This window comes from Talaromyces rugulosus, chromosome V (genome assembly GCF_013368755.1).
Source record: "Talaromyces rugulosus chromosome V, complete sequence".
Lineage (NCBI taxonomy): Eukaryota > Fungi > Ascomycota > Eurotiomycetes > Eurotiales > Trichocomaceae > Talaromyces > Talaromyces rugulosus.
The window spans coordinates 3,746,717-3,767,621 of record NC_049565.1 but is presented as its reverse complement, the minus strand read 5'-3'; the positions used below and the strand labels follow the sequence as shown (position 1 = coordinate 3,767,621).

Sequence of the window (20,905 nt, the reverse complement as noted above, 5' to 3'; positions counted from 1 at the left end):
GCTCTCGCTGCTGTTCTCTTCAACGTCAATGTTCTTTTGGACGTCAGGAGACCTCTTTGTCTTCAGCAAACTCTTCCTGCATGACGCTTGCGTTGACATCTATGAATTCATCGAGGAACTACAACCCGTTCTTCTTCCTTCTTCATCTCACCGACCCCTTGATCAAAAGGGATAGACTGGCGATTGCAGAAACAGCAGGATCCTCGATTAGAAGAAACCTAGAGACGCTTAATTCCACCCTAGAGGATGCCCTCCTTCCCAACAACCCTCTGCAGTCTATCCTAGGTGATTTTCGGGCCATGGATTGGTTTCCCCAACCTTCAGTTACAGAAGACTTCCTCGCTACCGACTACATATTTGACGATTGCTTCTCTTCAAAGCTCTCCAATCAGCTTCACCAATTGACGGTGGAAATAGTCGAGACTTCCGAGTCCATGACTACTGGAAATTGCGATCAACACCAAAAGACTCTTGAAATGGCAGACCTAGCTTCGCTCTTCACAATATCAAACCTGTCTGCATTCATATCGGCATTTTTTCATTCCCTCCACTGGCATTTGCCCGTCGTGCATTTCCCGACTTTCGATCCAGGACAAGTTTCTAATCCTCTTCTTCTCGCAATATTTTTAGCTGGGGCAAAGTATACCAACACTCGAGGCGAATCTGATATTCCGCCGGGACTTCTTTGCGTGGCTGAAGAGCATATTTTTCGGCGAGTTGCGAACCTATCAACGACAAAGCTTCTAGAAAATCCTGCTGCTGGTCTTGGTTCCGCCGTCGAAACCATTCAAGCTGCTCTTATTATTGAAATGTTACAGTTTGCACAGGATGATGTGCAAACGCGACGACGTATTCGAGTCGTCAGGCATCCGTGTCTGGTGTCCATCATCCGGTCCTTGGGATTCTTCAGCTTGAGACGTCGTATGATGCTCGAAGTCTGCTGTGATGAATCTAGATGGCGAGCATTGATTTCGGAAGAGATATGTATTCGGTAAGTTCGTTCAATTCATCTTTGAAAAGAAATGTAACTAACGCTCTCTCAGCATCGCATGCTGGGCTTTCCTTGCAGATGGATTTCTTACAGTCTGTTTCAAAAACCACCCTGTGCTGTCAGCATTTGAGATGGCCTGTGATTTCCCGTGGAGCACCGAGTTATTCGAAGCTGAAAGTGTGACATCTTTTAACAAGCTTGTGCCTACCTATGCGGCCGAGTCGTCTCTTCCTCCGCTGAGAGAAGTTGTTACTAAGTTGCTGAACAATTCTGATGCTGACAATCCATTACCGTGGAGTCATTCAATGTCAGAAGAACATCTTTTGATTTTAATCTACGGTGCGTGTGGCTTGCTTTTTTTTTCAGTCTCTTAAGTTCTTATAATCTAACTGAACCAAAGGAATAAGCTCTTTCGCCTTTCAAGCACGAGCTGGCTTATTCGGCCACATATCCCTAAACACCATCAAACAAGCCGCCAGCAAATGGAAATCCATCTGGGAATCCATCACCACAGGTCTCTGCCACTTGAACAAAGAAAAAGCGTTACATTTGGGGTATTCAAAACACGCTGAAGAACTCTGGTGGCTGTTGAATGCTACACTAGAAGCTTCTACGGTAGATAATAAGACCGAAAGCCTACGGTATTTAGAAAGTGGAGAGACGGATGAGTTGACGAATCTGAATGAGTTTATTCAGTGGTGTTACAAGACGTGATTTGCTTTTCATGTGGAAAATGCGAGTGACCTTCGTTTGATGATCCACTGGATTTAAGGACAGAGCAGGAATTCTGAAGATCGATCGATACAGGTTGATTGATATACATGATTAATTGGGCATAAAAATACACATTCTAGTCGGGTTTAAGTCAGCCATTAAGAACTTGACACGGATTATCGAACCACGGTAGCTGCCTGAGATTGTTCACTTCGTGACCAATCAATCTTGTTTGCCCGCGACTCGAGCTGCTTTCTTCTGAAACCCGATCAAGTCATCGCCATAGGGCTTTCGGTAAGTGCCACTCAAACGATCCCAGAAAGTCGTGAATTGGCCATAGTTGTAGTTGAAATATAGATGGTGCATCGTATGGCATGGCGGCCCGTTGACGATTTTGGATTCTGAAAGGTATTCGGCGTCATCTATAGTCGCGGACACGAGAAGTTAGTACCGGAACTGTTCACTTCTGCAAAAGGAAAAAGGGAATGAAGGTCAACTCACGAATGAGAACAGTCCAGAGAGTCACAAAAAGGAACAAGCCCAAGTATGCACATTTCTGCAGCGGAAAGATGAATGGGAATATATGATAAGGCAGACTCTGCATCCAGCCGTCAAGCGGATGAAAGGCATAACTGGCAAAAGGCGTGGGTACAATCCATTTGTGGTGTGGCTTATGCAACCGCCGGTAAACGGCAGGTAGATGCAGCCATCGATGGATCCAGTATATCCCGGTGTCCGTGAAAGCGATGAATAAAGGATACTGCAGCCAAGTATACAAGCCGAATGGGCTCTCGTCTGCGAAGTCGTACAGCTTGGTCCACCCCTGAACCTCTGCGAGGAAAATCGGTGCAGTGAGGATGGCCATCACGGGCATTGCGACCAAGCCTTGTTTTATCTCCATCTTGATTTGGTCTTTGAGATATTTGGGATGGTGGAGCAGTGTCTTGTCGAAGAATGCGTGGTACATTATAGTGCTGCCTATCAGATACATGAACAGCCCCAATCCCCTGTTATAGGAACATGTTTGTCAATTTTTATTTTCTTGGATGTGAAGGACGCGGTGCTTACCATATAATCAGAAAAAGGGATATTCCCTGCCTGAGCAGGTTGTCTCGTTTCCAGAGACTCGAATCTGCCCATTGGGACGGCTGGAGAGGAACGTAAAGCCGAACATGTCTGTTGTGAAGCCCTGAAGATTCGGGGGCTGGAGTTGTATCTGGAAGGATGGCAGCGTATAGTCGATCAAAGACGAAGGTATCCAGAACATCTAGAAAAACGTCCATAGTGAATGCTTTTTGTTACAGTGGTATACCCCTGTGGATTGTAGGGTTTTCCGAGCAGGGGATTCAATGTTGCTAGTATCTATATGCGGGAAATACCTACCACGGCGAATCCCTACTTCGGAGTATACCTACCTCGGGCAATCCCTACATCAACGACTGGACACTGGACAGTGCAACCTGACAACACTCTAGGAGTGACTAAAAAAATAATTGTGAAATTTGCTGTGCTAACCGAGAATTTCCGATATATAATAGCCAGCTCTCTACCAATCAATGTTGATGCCCCAGAGCTCCATGTCGAGATGGGTTGAAGCCATCTCGTTGCCCGGGTTTTATTTTGCCAGCAACTTGGGAAAAACTTCATCAGCAAGAGTATAATTTGCATCACAATATGAAGTTCTGTGCGAGCAACAATTCAAGGACAGCTTCTGGTCTGCGCAGCTCGGGTTAATGGCAGCAAATGACTACTCAAAATAATTGAACTCCCCCGCAATCTGTAAGCAATAAACGCACCCCGCATAGTCCCCTGGCTAAAAGGATTTGTCTAGGATAATCTCGACCTTTATCGCACGTCGAGCGATGTCCATTTCTCCGGATGGTATTTGTTCCACCAATCATGCGGCGTTCGGGGTACGTTTGTGCGAAAGGCCGGGGTGATGCAATGTCGAAATACGCAGACCATAAATGAAAGCGAAGAGTGCTTAAGAGACGAGATTGTGCAAACACTGGAGAGATCGAGACAAACTAGTGCTGTATGCACAGCGACCCAAGACAGCAATGGGCTTCTTCCGTTCCGTCGTATCTTTCCTCTTCTGGATCTGGACTCTCGTGCTAGCAACAAACTCCTCTTCTCCGGTCACTTGGGACAAATACAGTCTGTCGGTCAATGGCCAGAGGCTGTTCGTCTTTGCTGGAGAGTTTCACTATCAACGCTTGCCCGTGCCTGAGCTATGGCTGGACGTTTTCGAGAAATTAAAGGCCAATGGCTTTAATGCCGTTTCTGGTAGGTGGACGTCGCCATGTAAACTGAGCCAAGTCTGAATATTTTTTTGCAGTGTACTTCTTCTGGAGTTACCATAGCGCTTCCAAAGACCATTATGACTTCGAGACCGGGGCGCACAATATCCAACGTTTGTTTGATTACGCGAAACAATCCGGAATCTATGTCATTGCCCGCCCAGGACCATACAGTAATGGCGAGACTTCTGCAGGAGGATATGCTCTTTGGGCCGCAAATGGCCAGCTCGGGGAAGAGCGCACAAGTGATCCCCAGTACTATCAACAATGGTATCCCTGGATGCAAAAACTGGGCAAAATCATCGCTGCCAACCAAATAACCGAGGGTGGGCCAGTGATTCTTGTTCAGCATGAGAATGAACTGCAAGAAACCAGCTATAGCGCCAACAATACACTGGTCGTATACATGGAGCAGATTTCGCAGGCTCTCGCTGATGCTGGCATTGTGGTACCGAGTACTAGCAATGAAAAGGGGATGCGCAGTGTCAGCTGGTCAACAGATTACAACGATGTCAGTGGTGCGGTCGATGTATACGGCTTGGATAGCTACCCCGGGGGTTTGTCTTGTACAGATCCTGAGGCCGGATTCCAGCTCATTCGCACTTACTACCAATGGTTCCAGAACTACTCATTTACTCAGCCTGAATACTTGCCTGAATTTCAAGGCGGCTATTTTCAACCCTGGGGAGGCTATTTCTACGATGACTGCAGCTCGTCTCTTGAACCGGATTTTGCAGATGTTTTCTATAAGAACAATGTCGGTTCTAGAGTGACTTTGCAGAGTCTGTACATGGCCTACGGGGGTACAAACTGGGGTTACAGTGCGGCACCAGTAGTATACACGTCATATGACTACGACGCTCCTTTGCGAGAGACTCGAGAAATTCGAGACAAGCTGAAGCAAACCAAACTTTTAGGTTTATTCACCCGAGTGTCATCAGGTCTTTTAGAGACAGACATGGTTGGAAACGGAACGGACTATACAAGCGATTCGAGCATATTCACTTGGGCGTTGAGAAACCCACAGACGAATGCAGGGTTTTATATTGTTTCGCATGATGATAGCGCTTCACAGGACACCACCGAGTTTAGTATCACGGTTGAAACATCAAAAGGTGGGTCAAGTTTCATCATTCAATTAAAGCTCCTTTTTAAACTCTTCCAATAGGCACTATCGATATTCCGGATGTTGAATTAGCTGGTCGTCAAAGCAAAATTATTGTCACGGATTACAAGCTAGGAGAATCGACACTTCTTTTCAGCTCCGTAGATGTGCTCACATATGCAACTCTTGATGCTGATGTCCTTGCACTCTATCTTAATATCGGGCAAGCAGGAAGTTTTGCATTATTAGATACTTCTTCGCTGAATTTCACAGTACATGGCGAATCAAACGTGACAGCTTCTCAGACCAGTCACGGTACTGTATACACATACACGCAAGCTGAAGGCATCTCGGTGGTTCAGTTCTCAAACGGACTGATAGTATACCTTCTCGACAAGGTCACGGCATGGAACTTTTTTGCGCCACCGCAAACATTGGACCCAATTGTGAAGCCTGATCAGCATATATTTGTCATTGGGCCGTATCTTGTCAGGGGAGCCTCATTCAAAGGGAGCAGCATTGAGATTGTCGGTGATAATGAGATTACCACATCTATCGAGTATGTTCACGGCAGTTTCTAGGACCATTCCATTTTACTTCATACTCAGCGTGTATTCTTAAGAAATTATTCTAATATGGGATGCTAGGGTATATACAGGAAATTCGTCGGTAACTTCGATCAAGTGGAACAAAAAGACCATTGCCACGAAACGCACACCATACGGCAGTTTAATCGGTACAGTCCCTGGTACAGAAAACGTCACAACCTCTCTTCCAAAACTCACATCGTGGAAATCACACGACGCTATTCCCGAGATCGATCCTGGTTATGACGATTCGCGATGGACAATTTGCGACAAAAACACGACTGTCAACGCAGTGACCCCATTGTCTCTTCCAGTTCTTTACTCTGGTGATTACGGGTATCACGCAGGACCAAAAATCTATCGCGGAAGGTTCAAGACGTTGAATGCTACTGGGGTAAATGTCACTGCTCAGAACGGGGTTGCGGCAGGATGGTCTGCGTGGCTAAACGGTCAATACGTTGGCGGCTCGCCTGGCAATTCCAGTCTGGCAACAACGTCTGATGTTCTAAAATTCAATACAAGTTCCCTCAAAACAACACTGAGAGACAGTAACGAAGATAACGTGCTTACAATCCTGACCGACTATACAGGCCACGACGAGGACAACGTCAAGCCAGAAGGCGCACAGAATCCACGTGGTATACTTGGCGCAGTTCTGCAGGGCGAGGGTAACTTTTCATCGTGGAAAATCCAAGGAAACGCCGGAGGAGAGAAGAATATCGATCCGACTCGTGGCCCCATGAATGAAGGCGGTTTGTACGCAGAGCGTATGGGGTGGCACCTTCCGGGCTTTCAACCTGATGATTCCTGGGACACTTCAGCACCCTACGATGGAGTGTCTGGTGCGTCTGGTAGATTCTACATTACAAATTTCACCTTGGACATTGACAATGGCCTGGATGTGCCGCTCGGCTTAAAGGTCAATGCATCTGCCTCTGTCCCCGCAGTGGTGTATATATGGCTGAATGGGTATCAATTCGGTCACTATCTCCCACATATTGGCCCTCAATCTGTCTTTTCCTTTCAGCCGGGTATTATAAATACACAGAAGAACAGACCAAACACTTTGGGAATGAGCCTGTGGGCCCTTACAGACAAGGAGGCAAAACTAGAGCAGGTCGAGCTTGTGGCATATGGGAAATACACGTCTGGCTTTGATTTTGCGCAGGACTGGAGCTATCTTCAACCAGAGTGGAAAGACCGAAGTGAATACGCTTGATTATACGTACTTGAGGATATCAAATTATACATGTTTATTATCTTAGTACAAAGAAAAAAAAATTCAGGGTATCTCAGCACATGTGCAACAAGAACTACTATCTCTCCAACACCAACCGTTGACAAATCGTATCCATCTTCTCCTCCCCAACCCCAATCGAGAGCAAATACGCCTTGACTCCTCCATACTTTGAATCCAGATACTCCCTAACCGCCTCTGCAAAACCCGGCGGACACTTGGCATAATCCTCATCCAGCCCGATCTGCGTAATCTCCTTCATCAGATACTCCAACTCTGGCTCAAGTTCAGTCTCGGACTTGACATAATCCGCGCTTATCGTGTTTAGCGGGATGTCGACCGCCGTCGTCTCGACGAGCAGCAGCAGCAATAACAGAATAATCAGCCCTGTGCGGTCTTTGCCCTGCGTACAGTGAACCACAACGGGATAAGCGGCGCTGTCGGCCAAAATGTCGAAGATCTCGCGAATCTCAGCGCCGGCGCAGTCGAGCATATCCTGCGCAAGCCCGATCAGACCGCGCGGTTTCATTACATTGGTAGCGACGAGGCGGGCTGCGTCGGTGCGGTAGCCTGATGCAGCGAGGCCGAGTGCTTTTCTGTTTGAATTAGTTTTTTTTTTCCCTTTTAATCTAAATAAAGAGATATAAAATGGGGAGGTACATGAAGTTATACCAGTCCAAACGCCAGAGAAGCATTCTCTCAAACGCGCGGCCGGTCATACTGATCATGCGTCGTTTGACTTGCGGCAAATTGAGTAGATGCTCATTATCATTAGTAGAAACAGAAACAGAATTCTCTGGGTCTGCAGCGTCTGCGTTTTCGATTAAACGGGCATTCTGGCGTCTTTGTGCAGCGAATGCATGTTCAGTGCTGCGATGCATGAGTTGCATTCACTTTAGAGTATCCAGAAAGAGAGAGAAAGCCCACCTCGAGCGCAAATCAATTATAGTCCCCAGACCAATCTCGTCTGTCAATCGCTGCTTGTCGCGCTCAGATGCATCGTCTGGCTGGACATTTATTATCCATTAGCTATTACTGCCTGCCTACCAGTCTGGTAAGAAATATGAAAGATGCATACCCTGGCACCGCGAAACAGAACGCCTTCTCTGAGTAACCTATGAACAGTTAATCGACAAGGAAAATAAAACGTATAGATACAGAAAACCTACTTGGACCCATTGAACCCGTTAATCGACCTTCCGACATCGCGAAAATTCAATATGTTATCAAACGGGCGATCCGCAGAGCCCAGAACGAAGCTTTCAGCCATTATTATTATGATTATTATGCGAGGGTATATGTGAGCATCAATGTATGAAGTTTCAGTCTTGTGGAATGGATTAATTATAAAGTGTAGAATGATGAACAGTCATTAAGAAAAAAGGACAGAGTCGAGTATATCTTGAGAAGAATATGGAGAAGGTAAAAAAAAGCTCAACGGCTCCCGTCGTCAATCCCGACGACAGCGCCTAGTGTTTGTTAGTTGATAGAACAGTCCAGACTAGCTCGTAGCAGCCAAAACATTAACTACATAGTGGTACAAAACCAAATTGTCGGTGAGTCAAGGCAAGGCTAGTATTTTTAACGTTAAAATTCAAGAGCTAGGGACAATAGTCGGTGGAGAGGTTTGTTACTCGGCAACGCAACACCGCTATTTCAATTATTGATGATTTTCTGTTAAATAAATCTACTAGCAAGTAAATATTGAATTGCTGGTATTAATTATCGGCATTATATAATAATATATCCTCTAACCATCATACACATAGTACATATTCTAAGCGCTAAACGCGGTCATGAGTCATAAACAACCATAAAAAATTTATACAGCGTTCCCCCCATGGATTACCTGGCCGCGGTAGGTGTTTCCTCTGTCGCCCATCGAATCCGTAGTGACTGGCTCCTCGTAGGTCAGGTTATTATTAGGCAAAGCTCCAGAGCTGGCACTGGGCCGGCTGCTCATCTGCAATCCCTTTTCGCCCTGCGGAAGATGATGGCGCCGGCGTACCGACGGTAGTAGATCAATGACGAACGAGAGAACGTAAAAGGTGAAAATGAAGGAAATAACTAAAGAGAATATGTTAGTCGACACGAGATTCAAGTCTTGCGAGATACTTTTTGTTTGTTGGACGCACCCCATTCAATAATCGCAGCAGCATTCTGACGTTTCGACACCTTGTCCAAAACTCCAAACGCAATAGCCAGGGCCAGCTCCACGACGACGAAGATCGCCTTGATCCAGAAACTGACGATCAGTACGACGTACTTGCTGCGGTAGAAGATGCCCATGCGTAGGTATTCCAGACAGATGAAAATCGCGCTGATCAGGTAGCCGCCACTATAAAAACTACAGTCAGTCCATCATCCAGATGAGACTCCCCGAGGAAAAAGAGCCTACATGAACAAGCCCAGAAAAGCGCGATGCATGCTCGGATGCCGCACAGTATCGAAAATCGTAAGCAAAATAAGCCCGGCAGCGCCCGCCGCAGCAAAGAAGAGCGAAATGATAGAGCAGGCCTTGTCGAACCGGCCTTTGTTTCTCACCAAATGCCCACTGTGTCGCATCCAGCGCTCGGCCAGAAAAGCCAGATCAAGCGTGACCACAGTGACACTGCCCATGGCGATAAACAGAGGTTTGAGCCCCCTCGCGCCAATGTCGGAGATGTATCTATAAAAAAGATGTCAGTTAGAACAACAGCAAGAATACAAAGCGAGGAGACATACGGCACATGTTCGTCAACCGACATTTCGGAATAGCGAGGCTTCCCCTGCGCAGCCCATGTCGATAACATGGCAATCAGCATCGCGAGCCATACTATGGCCGATATGACGGGCAGCAGCCAGAACGAGATGATCCACATGACTGCAGCAGGCAACCCCTTTTTTGAGTTTCGGTGAGAAACGCGTCAAGAAGTGAAGAGATCCCAGATACCACAGCTGCGGCGAGTGGCTCTGGTTAATATGTACTTGTTTTCGGACGTTGAAAAATCGGCAAAAAAGCTGATGACTTCACTCGGGCTCCACCGCGTCAACGACGTCATCGCCGGCAGCGCGCGCAAGTCGCACAACCCTGCATATCCGTGGGTTCGCGGTTGTACATGAATTAGTCACTGCTTGACCATAATTGACATTGAAGTATTCCGTCCAGCCATTTGCTTCACGAGAATTCGAGATGCTGACGCAGCTAAGATATAAGCTACCGGCGATCATTCGGTCAGGTCAGAGCGCGCCAAGGGTACTCTGAACTTACTACGTACTCAATATTACTACTCCGTCCTTCTGAATGACACGGATTAAGATTGTATAATTCTATAGCTGAAAGAGACTGAAAAACATTAATCATCCTCTGTACAACTCCTTGCCGAATAAACCACGATGAGGTTGACCCAACCCTTTTTGAAGAAAAAAGAAAAAGACAACACAACACGCATGACAAAAAATATAAGACCAAAATAATATAAAAAATGAAAAGGGGTACTCCTTGGGAAACAGGAATTTTATTAGCGACCATTGCGACGACGTGGGCGAGTATTGTTGTTGTTGTTGTTGTTGTTGTTTTTGTTCTGGGCAGCTGTAGTACGCGCGGCAGGCTTACGAATCGGTGGCTGTTCAACGACCGCCACCTGCACGCCATGCTCTCCGTCATCATCATCCTCTTCTTCCTCACTGTCCTCTTCCTCGTCCTCGTCCTCGTCCTCGCTGCTCGATTCCTCTTCTGAAGACTCGGCTCGGGTCTGACGACCAGAGGACCCGCGACGAGGCTCTTCAGATACGGGTGGATAGCCAGACCCGTTATATGGCATACTGGTGGGAGCATAGCGGCGACCATTGTAGTTGAGGCGTGGGTCGCCTGGTCCAAGTCCATAAGGCTGGCCATACATAAAATTGTCCACAGGATATGGTGCTGCGTTGGACGAGGATCGCTGTCGCGGAGCCCATTGAGGATCGTCAGGAAGAGCTCGGATATAAGGAGCATCACGTGGAGAAGCCGGTTGTAGAGGGTCACGATCAGGGTAGCGTTGACCGTAGGCAGGTTGATGCATGGTTAGAGGCGAATTGGCACTAGATTGTGGACGTAGTGATTGCATGGTAGGTGTTCGAGGGCGGGATGAAGAGCTTGATGGGCGGTTATTTGGGGCTGCATGAAACGCACCTGAAGACGCTTTGGCGTAAGCGATAGAAGACTCGTCTAGAAGATATTGTTCTTGTGAGCTTCGTCGGCGCTCAGCTTGAGACGACGTCTTGGCCAGCTCGCCACTTTTGCGTCGCTTGCTATCCAACGGGCGAGTAAAGCCAGTCGCTTTCGAGAGAGGAACTTTTTTGCTGCTGGCTGCTTGCTTGCGTCTTCGGTCCAACGCATCTAGCTCTTCTTGGGAAAGACGGACATTCTTCTTGCCAAGCATCTGAGCCCGTCTAATCCGCTCCAAAGCCTTCTCGACCAGCATGTCCTCTTTATCACGCATGGCCAATTGCACGGCAAAGGCCACCGTACTGTCGGCGTCGTCGTTCAGGTCAAAGTCTTCGCCGTCCGATAATTCGCTGTCGTAATCATACCCATCATCATTCCTAAGTCGTACCTCACGTGTGCTACTCGTATTATTATTTCCCTTGGTTCCATGTCGCTGTAGGCTGCCGAGAACTGCATCGTCACCGTCGTCGTCGCCATCAATCTCCTCAAAACGCACGCCGTCGAAATCCTCCCATTGTGTGGCCCTCCGGCGGGCCTGTTTCCCATTTCGTACCCCTGGTGGTCTTCCCCATCGGGGCATATCGTAAGGAGTTCGCGGCCGACCACCTAGACCGCCTCCTCGGAAAAAGCATTCTCGATAGGTTTTTCCAGTAGAGCGGCGTGACCGATAACAGTCACGCCAGTAGCACCGATCAGCCAGAGCACCGTGGTGATGGGCGAAGCGTAGAGGCCCAGGGGAACGGCGATGATAAGCAGACCAGTGTATAGTTGCGAGGTTGATGCGCGGGCGACACCAATGTCAAGATCGCGGCCCTCCAGCTTGCCGATTCCATACAGACCCACAGTCACCAAGATGATGACAAAGAGCAGGACCGGGTTGGTGAGCAGGCTGTAGATGCTCAGCATCACAAATACGGCAGCATAGTTGCTGGAGAAGTAGGACAGGTTGTAGTTGACACGGCTCTGCACCTCGCCAAAGTCGGCGGGCTTGGACAGGCGCTTGAGGTCGAGGAACTCGGAGATGGGCTTCAGGTTGGCGAAGCGCGAGCTCATGGAGGTCGAGCGGATGCTGTTCAGGCGATCGCCGAAGCGCGAGGTGATCATGTCGACGGGGAACTGCATGCGAGCCATTGGATTGGATTGGTGATTAAGAGAGAGGTGAAGAAGAGAAAGAAGGGGTGGTTGAGAAGTAGAGATAGTAGTGGTGGTAAACGAAGAGGACGCAGTTAAGACGAAGAGCAAGGAGGAAGAGGAAAGGAAGGAGCGATGTTTTTTTTTTTTTTGGGCAACAACTGTCTGGAGGCAGCCGCGATGGAGCCGGCCGGGCCCAGGGGTCAGCCCCGGTGTTCAGGCCAATCCGCACCTGCCAAATGCGTCGTTTCTACCCGTCTTGCTCCTGCTCTCTCGACGCGAGCGGACCTTCTTTGCTGTTGCCTTGAGAGTCAAGATCTGGGTATATAGAGTGTTATATATATATACATATTTATTTACTCTCCCACCTGCTCGCGGGGTCGATCCACCTTTTCTGCAGCTGCGAGTGGACTGACGTGGCCATCACGACTCTCGTCGATGGGCTGGCGGTGTGCTGTTCACTAGCCGACTTGGTCGTCTTTCGCTTTGGCTATTTGTAGCCACCCAATATACGAACTGCCTGATACCCAATGTCTAGTAACAATAGAGCAATCGGTAATTCGTAATTCTGCCACGACCATGACCACGATAATACCACCATAACAACAACAACAATAACAACAATTTGTAGTACAGTGGCATCGTCTAGCCGGCCAATCACCCGCCGCCCAGAGCGGGCCCGGCAGATCATTTTGTCGACGCTGCAGAATGGTGACAACAACACCACCAATTATTCTGTGTCCATTGTAATACTACCAATATTCCAATATTGGTTCCAACATTGCTGTCCTCTCTGGCGAAGTAAAATAAAAGTCAATTTTCTTCTCCATGGAGTAGTCCGTCTGCTTCTGCCCCTTTTTTTTTTTTTTTCCTCGCGAAATATTTCCGCTCAGCTCCTCGTGTGTTGACACATTTTACAACCCAACATGCGGCACTTTGCCCTCCAATTTCTCGTGGCAGCTGTCCTGCTGGTGCTAGCTGCTGCCTGGACCAAGGAAGGTAAGAAGAACCCCAGCCGACTTCATCGCAGCAACCAGTCTAACCATCGCAGATCATGAGATCTTCCAGCTTCGAGATGAGATTATGGCGAATGACGGCGCCAATCTTACTTTCTACGGTAAAAATTTTCCCACATCCTTTCTCAATTTCTCTGGCTAATCAAGGTAAAAACCAGACTTCCTCGCCGTGAGCCCCACCGCAAACCAGGACGCCATCAACAAGGCCTACCGCAAAAAATCCAAACAGCTGCACCCGGACAAAGTCAGACGCGCATTCATCGCCAACAACTCGCGCCAGCCACTCGACAAATCCACCAAAAACAAAAAACCCGGCGTGCACGTATCCAAGGGCCCCTCGGATCGCCAGATCGCCAACGCCGTCAAAGAAGCCAACGAGCGCTCCGCTCGCCTCAATCTTGCTGCCAACATCCTGCGTGGACCCTCGCGCGAACGCTACGATCATTTCCTCAAGTATGGTTTCCCCAAATGGAAGGGTACTGGATACTACTACTCGCGGTTTCGTCCGGGTCTGGGGTCTGTGTTGCTCGGTCTGTTTGTAGTCTTTGGCGGGTTTGGTCACTATATTGGTCTTGTACTGTCATACCGACGCCAGCGCGAGTTTATGGGTCGTTATATCCGCCATGCCAGAAAAGCTGCGTGGGGAGATGAGAGAGGTATTGGTGGTATTCCCGGTTTGGATGCTACCGCTGCTCCAGCTCCAGCTCCAGCCCCAGAACCCCAGGCAGATGAAGCTCCCGCTGCAGCAATGAACCGCCGCCAAAAACGCATGATGGACCGTGAGAGCCGCAAAGAAAACAAAAAGGGATCCAAAAAGGACGCCGGTGCTGGATCTGGCACCGCCACGCCCACAGGCGAACCCACCACCAGCACCCCCAGCCTCGTCGGCGCCGTGGGCACCAAGCGTCGCGTGTACGCCGAGAATGGAAAAGTCCTGATTGTCGACTCTGTCGGAAACGTATTCCTCGAAGAGGAAACCGAAGACGGCGACAAGCAGGAGTTCTTGCTCGATGTAGACGAGATCCCTCGTCCGCAGATCCGCGAAACCGTTGTTTTTACGCTACCCGCTTGGCTGTACCGCAAGGCCGCGGAGAAACTTCTTGGAAAGGACTCGACCAAGCTAGAGGACGACGAGGATGCGCAAGCCGCAGAAGAAGAAGAAGAAGCAGAGTATGTGGAGGAAGAAGTCGAAGAAAAGCAAGCCACTTCTACTGCCACGTCGGCTTCTTCATCCTCGAAAAAGCGTGGTAAGCGCAACCAGAGAAAATGATAGATTTTTTTGGATGTATGATTGGAGGGATTATGTATAATATTGTTTGAGTATATTAACTTGGCTTAAAATAACACTTACATCTTCTTTTTTTGCTTCGAGTTTACATACGTAACTAGATGAAAAAGGTTTTTATAGCCAGCGGCGTGAGAGATTGCATTCGCTTAATCTGTTATGCATAATCTATCATGCATATCATTCAACATAGGAGAGTAGTAGTGTACAAGGGAAAGAAACGGCCATCGCCTCGGAAAATATTCATAACACAATCAATCACATCAACAAGCGCCAGGCACCGACAATAAGAGCTGCCGTACCCGTGCAAACACCACTAAACACAACCGTTAGACAAAACCATACACAACCCAAAAAAAAAAATTAGAAAGAAAGAACTTACACAAGCCATTGCAGCGTCGACTGCTTCACCACCTGCACACGCTCCCGCAATCCCGCAACCTCCTGCTCAATCCGCGTCTCCGTCTCCTTGATGCGCATATCCTGGCTATTGGCCTCCTCGCGAATACGTCCCTTTTCTAGATTGAGATCCAGTCGAACCGACGCCTGTGTCCGTCCAATCTCGTCACGCAGGCGCGAGTTCATCTTGGCCAGGTCGGCGGCGATGCGCTCGTGCGATGAGCGCGTGAGTTGGGCTTCGTTGGAGTCGGAGTTGAGTAGTTCGGAGCGCAGTTTGGCGAAGTCGACTTTTTGCGTGTATGTTGCACGTTCCGAGTCTGGGCGGTTACAATTAGCAAGAAACTCATATACATATATCCCAGGGTTTATGGTATACCCTCTTTTAGTACCATAGTTCGTGTCAGGTTATGGATCGACTCCTGGATAACGTCGTTGAGCACCTTCATCAGCGCCACGGATTGCTCCTCGCTGAACCCTTCGTTCCTCAGCCGTTGCACAAACTTTAGTGTATCGAAATGATGGGTGCGCCGCATCACAGCAGATGCATGGAATGCGCGTCGCGCCGGCCTGAAAGCTGCAACATATACTCCATTATGCCTGACGGGGTTGCTGTTGTTTTCCCTCGTCGTGCTTGTCGTCGTCGTTGTAGGCGCAGAGGGGCGACGAGGCTGTTTGGAAACCAACGACGGTCCAAGAGAGCCACGAGCAGACTCAACCACAATATTATGAAACTTCCTCCGCTGCAACCCCAAAAACCGGTCGACTGTCCTATCTTCTTGACGAGTTGTTGAGGCCGAGACGCCCTGGAGCGCCGTGCTGGTGGTAAGGCGGGGTGTGCCATTCCATGTCAGGCGAGGTAGGAGGAATCGAGGAGTCGGGGCGATAGGCTTGGGCGGCGCCATTTTTGCGTATTTGTGTGTCTGTTGTGTTTTGCAAAAAGAAAAAAGGTTTCTTCACGACGTTCTTGTCCGGATTTGTGGTAGAAAGGAGGAAAAGTGACGCATTCGTTCCTTAGTTCCGATGCGGGCGAACTTTGTCTAACCGAATTGGGATTGATCTATGGGCTCAGCCACCAAAGAATAATAATCTGGATCCTGCGTGATAATAATAATTAAATTATACCAAGAATTATTATGATAGTGAGAATATTATATTTGATGTTTCATTATTATATAGCTGTTTTAGCATTGCAAATGCCAGGCCAGAGTCTACATATCGTTCATTGTATTGAGATATTGAGACCAAATAAACAGTATTCAGATTACCAAACTTATAAGGTATGCAACTTTTCTTTTTAGATAGCCCAATCACGACAGCTCAAACAACTCCCTCAGCAACTTCATCGTGTGCTCCGGGCTGTCGACTGAGTGGCCAATCGTCCTCTCGTCGCTAAAGATCTCGTGGTCGTTGCCGCCGGGCATGCACTTGTCGCCGAAGAAGTGGATGTTCTTGTACTCGACTCCGGTTGATTCCTTTTCGGCCTCGAGGTGGCGCAGGCAGTAGGTCTTGTCCCAGCCAGTGGGGAAGACGTCGAAGGAGATCTTACCGCCGATGGAGTAGCTGTACAATGTTACTATGGGGGTATTCATATATATACGTATGTAAAGGGATCACTCACGTCAGGCCATAGTCTGGGAATTCTTTCCTGAGGGCCTCCACCAGAGTCTTTCTGACATTATGCACATTGTCGTACCTAGTAATAATGTCAGCGTGAACTTTTTAAACCAGACCCCGCTCGAAACGAAGAAAACTCACTCCTCAAACTCATTCCTCTCTGCAATAGTAGCGTTCCTCCCCACGGGGCTGATGTTGATCATCCCCTTCCGGAACTCGATAAAAGTACCTCTTTTCCGCGGCAGTCGAACATCTGCAAGATACCTGAGCGTGAAATTCACAAGGTTCTGGTATTTGTCCTCCCCGAGCCATTCAATAAAGCTGGTGCTTGCAAGTGGCTTTCCCAGACGAAACGAATTCAGCCCGTTCTCCGCAAAGCAAAAGTCGAAAAGCGAAACCACCGGGACGGACGAGGAACCGAGCTGTTCTTGCTGTTTGACAAAGTCGGAACCGCTGATCTATTGTTTTTTTTTAATCTGTCAGAATTTGAAGAACCATAGCATGGGGATTTCAAACTAACGTAACCAATTGCGCATTTATGGCGGAGCTGCGAGAGCAACTCGTGCATTTCAGCCGTAGCAGGCTACCCATAGATATAATTAGCGCGTCACCCTTTTAGCATATATTCCAGGAACACCCACTTGTCGTGCAGGGCTGAGGGTTTCGTCGACATCAAAGAGACAAACTGTCCCCTTGAGAGGCCGATTCTCCAAGGAGGGGTAGACGCCGGTTGCTGCGGTGGCCATTGTTGGGATCGTATGGGCGGAAGCCTCTGGTAAATTCGGGAGATTAATTTGAATTGTCAAGTAGAAAGTGAACAAAAGGCAAAGATACCAGCAGGCTACTTTACTCTCGAGTCGTAGGACAGACAGAGTCTGGAGTCAACACGTAGCGGACAACGCGAAGGCGGTGAGAAGAGGGGTGTGGGGATACTGCAGCTTCACATGGACTGGAGCCTCGCGATACAAATAAATACTAAATATTTGGTAAGTTGTATTGATTAATTATCTACATTCCTAGTCTTGGGTTCACGTAAAATGTTCAAGGTAATATGTTGCAGCCAAAGCCCTCCAATGCTGGCACAAACGCCTCGTCCCAAAAAAATCAAAAACCGTCCCAGCTAGTGTCCCAACGTCGTCTGAAATACTTTGGCCGCAAGTTCACTCAAAAGTCTCGCGCGGTCTGATTGAGGCAGCTCAATGAACACGTCGTAGACACTCTTCCCTTTGGCGTCGCGAACAGCACCGAGTCTGTTTCCAGCGACAGCGCCGGCCAGGGCGCCAGGCACATTCGCGACAATAAAGCCCAATGCACCACCACTCACTGCCCCGACAAGAGACCAGAATTTCTTCGTTGGCACTGACTGTCCATCGGCTTCCTCGCTAGCCATCCCTTCCTCGCGCAGCATTTCCTCAAACACCGACCCGAATTGATCAGAGTCACGTCCCTGGCGTTCCTGTTCTGAGCCACCAAAGCCAAATGTCGACCATGGGAAAGCCCCGGCTCCTCCACGAGGGACCTCTTCATCAGCGGTATCGTCTTCCTCGGCAAAGTGGTCTCTGCGGGCTGCATCGTACTGTCGACGTCGCTCTCGGTCTGACAGAGTGTAGTAGGCGTCGTTTACTCTTTGAAATTGCCGAGTCCGGGAAGCTCTATCGGGGGAGTCTACTGGTACACGATCCGGATGGGTCTTTAGTGACGCTCTGTCGTTAAAGTCAGTCATTGAAGTCGGTCATTATTAAATTAGCATGGTATTTTGCTGGGTCATACCTCTTGTATGCATCGCGAATTTGCTGCGCTGTCGCAGATGAGGCAACACCCAGAACCTTGTCTATTAAACACAGTCAATTGGGAGTAAAAACGTATTCAGTGGAGTTGTCACTCACAATAATCGGGTTGGTCTGGTGGCATGTTAGCAAGCAGGACACCCCGCAGCAGACTTGGAGAGAATAATTCGAGACATACCTGCCATGAATGTGGCTGTAAATTGGAGGAAATCAATAAAGAAGATGTGTTTTTGCCGCTTCAAATGAATAGAAGTTCAAAATGACTTTGTTGAGAAAACTATGCGAAGAGTTTGTCCTCGACAATGACGTACGTCGACTTTATCACATGTCTAGCGCCACATCGCACAGCCACACTTCTTGCTGCCTCAGGCAACAAGACAGGGCGTCAAGTCACGTGAACATATGGGGCCAGCCCCTGAGACAGCAGAAAAAGCAGCCAATGGCGATGGATTTGCAGCGGCCCCACACCCCAGCCACCGACTTGACGGGCCGACCCACCGCCTGCCTGCCCTGCATCCAAAGAGGTTCAGCTGTAGGATGCAGCTGCGTTCTGTCTTTCACAATTGAAGCTCCCCGTCGTTAGCTGCCAGCTGTTGTCTTCATTTGGTATAGAGAAGGCTAGCTCCCTGACGAAGACTATCGTGAAGAATCCTCGGATTTGTTGCAGACCGCCTCCGGACGGGCTTAGTCCAGCACAGGAGCCACCGGCCAGGATAGACAATTCGCCAATCGACGTGAAGCTGCTCCTCTCAAGGACGCAGAGGGTCTTCTTATATCCAAGTCCAAGTCCTCGTGGCACCATTGACTCGTTTCTGTCGAAATAACCGAAATAGACAGCAAATATGGGCTGGTTCGACGGTACCTCGTCTCCTTCCAAAGGATACTTTGTACGCAAGCGCTCCCCGCGCCGGTCATCGTCGGGCTACTCTGTACATCATTCAAAACACTCACACTCCGCTCCGTCGATTTTCAGTCTCGGCGGCCATCACAACAAGTCGAGCAGCTCGTTCTTTTCCTCGTCGTCCTCCTCGCGGCGCGCCCGCCCGCGATCGGGCTTCATTGAGCGCATGGTTCGTCGTATCAAGCGATGGATCAGAGATATCTACTACTATGCCCGCCGCCATCCAGTAAAAGTGTTCATGCTTGTCATCGTGCCTCTGATCACAGGCGGTATCTTGCAGAAACTGCTCGCCATGGTCGGCTTGCGCTTGCCTGGCGGATTGGCAAACATCGCCGGTGGCGGGCAAGGTAGCCGCGACGGCTTTGGGGATCGTGGTCGTTCAGGTGGAGGTGACAATGGGCTGGGAGATAGTGTCAAAGGACTGATGAACATTGCGAAAATGTTCATGTGAGCGTGGTGCTGGAAGAAGCGCCGTCACGCCATGATGAAAGTCCAACTCGAATCGCCCTGTCATCACGATGTTAACGAATCTCTACCTCAATACCATAGCTTGCAGGGGAATTGTCCTCGCCATCTCACCTTTTCCGCCCTCTCATGTTGTGAATAAGTGATGTCATTATAAAAAAAAATGTCTTGAAATCAAGTGTGTATGGTTTTGCACGTTATATAGGATTTGTTGCCGGTCATTATCTTCAATTCGAGTAGCAATAGAGAAAAAAAAAAATAACATTCCTGAGAGAAGACAGCTGGAATGTGCACCCTTTAAGAGGACCCACCACAAGGATTCTTAGTGAAGGGCAGCGAATGCCCAAGTCTAGTCATATGCAGTAACCAAGCATCACTATTTAAGAACGTAGCGTTTAGAATCAACCAGATATATGCAGCGTCACTTGTTTTAACCGCGCTACTACTGTATTGGACAACCTAGACGAGTAAACGGCGACGCTAATAATGCGCGATGGATCCCCGTAAAGCGTTACGGGGGCTTAAGGCCATGGGAAATGCCCAATATCACATTGCAAGCCTGACCGCCTCATACCAAAGGATTTTCGTCTGATGTGTCAGGCTGTCAGTCGCTGGGTGGAGTTCTCAGTGGGGAATTTACTTTGTCCTGTTTTGTCTGCTCTATTTTTCTTAAACACGTGGATTGCGAGAATAGTTGTTGCTTTTCTAATTCAATAGAATTGATTGATCCGCTGTGATGCATATTTCAAAGAACCATGTCAACGGAAGCACAGGTACATACATACATGATAAAGCAGCGGATATTGCATGTTTACATTGTATGTTCACGCCGACCAACTATATGAAACATCACTAACAGACGTGTTAGTACATCCAACAACAATAGTAAATTGTGCCATGCAAAGGCGATATTTTACCAGAATGCATGGCCGGCCAATTATTTATGTCTTATCTCCGCATTGCAACAATGCAACGCCGCCCTGGCAACCTGCCTAGAACGCGATAGCTTGCGGATCCGCATCGCCTTCCCCTCTCCGTCTCCGCGCTGCATCAACCTGGAATTGACGCAATCGTATCAGTTTCAAGCAATTTTAGAGCTTGTGGCGTGCTGTTAACGCGCAAACTAGCGACTAGTTTTATCAATATTAATATGATTCCGGTGAACTAACTGTTACCCCCTCCCT

At 48.5% G+C, this 20,905-nt stretch overlaps 10 protein-coding genes across 10 annotated transcripts; 4 read left to right on the top strand and 6 right to left on the bottom strand.

The window, feature by feature from the left end:
- Positions 1-80: 80 nt before the first annotated feature.
- TRUGW13939_09807 (uncharacterized protein) lies at positions 81-1,705 on the top strand (the record flags this gene model as incomplete). The annotated part of the gene is made up of 3 exons (XM_035492927.1): positions 81-991; positions 1,044-1,330; positions 1,392-1,705. 3 exons carry the CDS (start codon positions 81-83, stop codon positions 1,703-1,705), a joined length of 1,512 nt encoding a protein of 503 aa, XP_035348820.1.
- Positions 1,706-1,927: 222 nt separating this feature from the next.
- TRUGW13939_09806 (uncharacterized protein) lies at positions 1,928-2,988 on the bottom strand (the record flags this gene model as incomplete). The annotated part of the gene is made up of 3 exons (XM_035492926.1): positions 1,928-2,127; positions 2,207-2,712; positions 2,774-2,988. The coding sequence occupies 3 exons, from the start codon at positions 2,986-2,988 to the stop codon at positions 1,928-1,930; spliced, it is 921 nt and encodes a 306-aa protein (XP_035348819.1).
- A 777-nt stretch (positions 2,989-3,765) lies between these two features.
- TRUGW13939_09805 (uncharacterized protein) lies at positions 3,766-6,916 on the top strand (the record flags this gene model as incomplete). Its single annotated transcript, XM_035492925.1, has 4 exons — positions 3,766-3,991; positions 4,044-5,120; positions 5,174-5,669; positions 5,758-6,916. 4 exons carry the CDS (start codon positions 3,766-3,768, stop codon positions 6,914-6,916), a joined length of 2,958 nt encoding a protein of 985 aa, XP_035348818.1.
- Positions 6,917-7,013: 97 nt separating this feature from the next.
- Positions 7,014-9,813, bottom strand: TRUGW13939_09804 (uncharacterized protein; the record flags this gene model as incomplete). Its single annotated transcript, XM_035492924.1, has 9 exons — positions 7,014-7,530; positions 7,595-7,804; positions 7,862-7,941; positions 8,013-8,049; positions 8,104-8,261; positions 8,784-9,001; positions 9,070-9,272; positions 9,333-9,602; positions 9,659-9,813. Coding segments are annotated over 9 exons (1,848 nt in total), but the record flags the coding sequence as incomplete, so codon positions are not given.
- Positions 9,814-10,434: 621 nt separating this feature from the next.
- Positions 10,435-11,703, bottom strand: TRUGW13939_09803 (uncharacterized protein; the record flags this gene model as incomplete). Its single annotated transcript, XM_035492923.1, has 1 exon — positions 10,435-11,703. The coding sequence occupies one exon, from the start codon at positions 11,701-11,703 to the stop codon at positions 10,435-10,437; it is 1,269 nt and encodes a 422-aa protein (XP_035348816.1).
- A 26-nt stretch (positions 11,704-11,729) lies between these two features.
- TRUGW13939_09802 (uncharacterized protein) lies at positions 11,730-12,254 on the bottom strand (the record flags this gene model as incomplete). The annotated part of the gene is made up of 1 exon (XM_035492922.1): positions 11,730-12,254. One exon carries the CDS (start codon positions 12,252-12,254, stop codon positions 11,730-11,732), a length of 525 nt encoding a protein of 174 aa, XP_035348815.1.
- A 926-nt stretch (positions 12,255-13,180) lies between these two features.
- Positions 13,181-14,540, top strand: TRUGW13939_09801 (uncharacterized protein; the record flags this gene model as incomplete). Its single annotated transcript, XM_035492921.1, has 3 exons — positions 13,181-13,253; positions 13,306-13,371; positions 13,429-14,540. 3 exons carry the CDS (start codon positions 13,181-13,183, stop codon positions 14,538-14,540), a joined length of 1,251 nt encoding a protein of 416 aa, XP_035348814.1.
- A 273-nt stretch (positions 14,541-14,813) lies between these two features.
- TRUGW13939_09800 (uncharacterized protein) lies at positions 14,814-15,856 on the bottom strand (the record flags this gene model as incomplete). The annotated part of the gene is made up of 3 exons (XM_035492920.1): positions 14,814-14,871; positions 14,938-15,271; positions 15,331-15,856. The coding sequence occupies 3 exons, from the start codon at positions 15,854-15,856 to the stop codon at positions 14,814-14,816; spliced, it is 918 nt and encodes a 305-aa protein (XP_035348813.1).
- A 405-nt stretch (positions 15,857-16,261) lies between these two features.
- Positions 16,262-18,546, bottom strand: TRUGW13939_09799 (uncharacterized protein; the record flags this gene model as incomplete). The annotated part of the gene is made up of 9 exons (XM_035492919.1): positions 16,262-16,514; positions 16,573-16,647; positions 16,710-17,026; positions 17,089-17,151; positions 17,210-17,443; positions 17,716-18,271; positions 18,339-18,399; positions 18,455-18,469; positions 18,534-18,546. Coding segments are annotated over 9 exons (1,587 nt in total), but the record flags the coding sequence as incomplete, so codon positions are not given.
- Positions 18,547-19,197: 651 nt separating this feature from the next.
- On the top strand, positions 19,198-19,707 carry TRUGW13939_09798 (uncharacterized protein; the record flags this gene model as incomplete). The annotated part of the gene is made up of 1 exon (XM_035492918.1): positions 19,198-19,707. The coding sequence occupies one exon, from the start codon at positions 19,198-19,200 to the stop codon at positions 19,705-19,707; it is 510 nt and encodes a 169-aa protein (XP_035348811.1).
- Between the last annotated feature and the right edge of the window lie 1,198 nt (positions 19,708-20,905).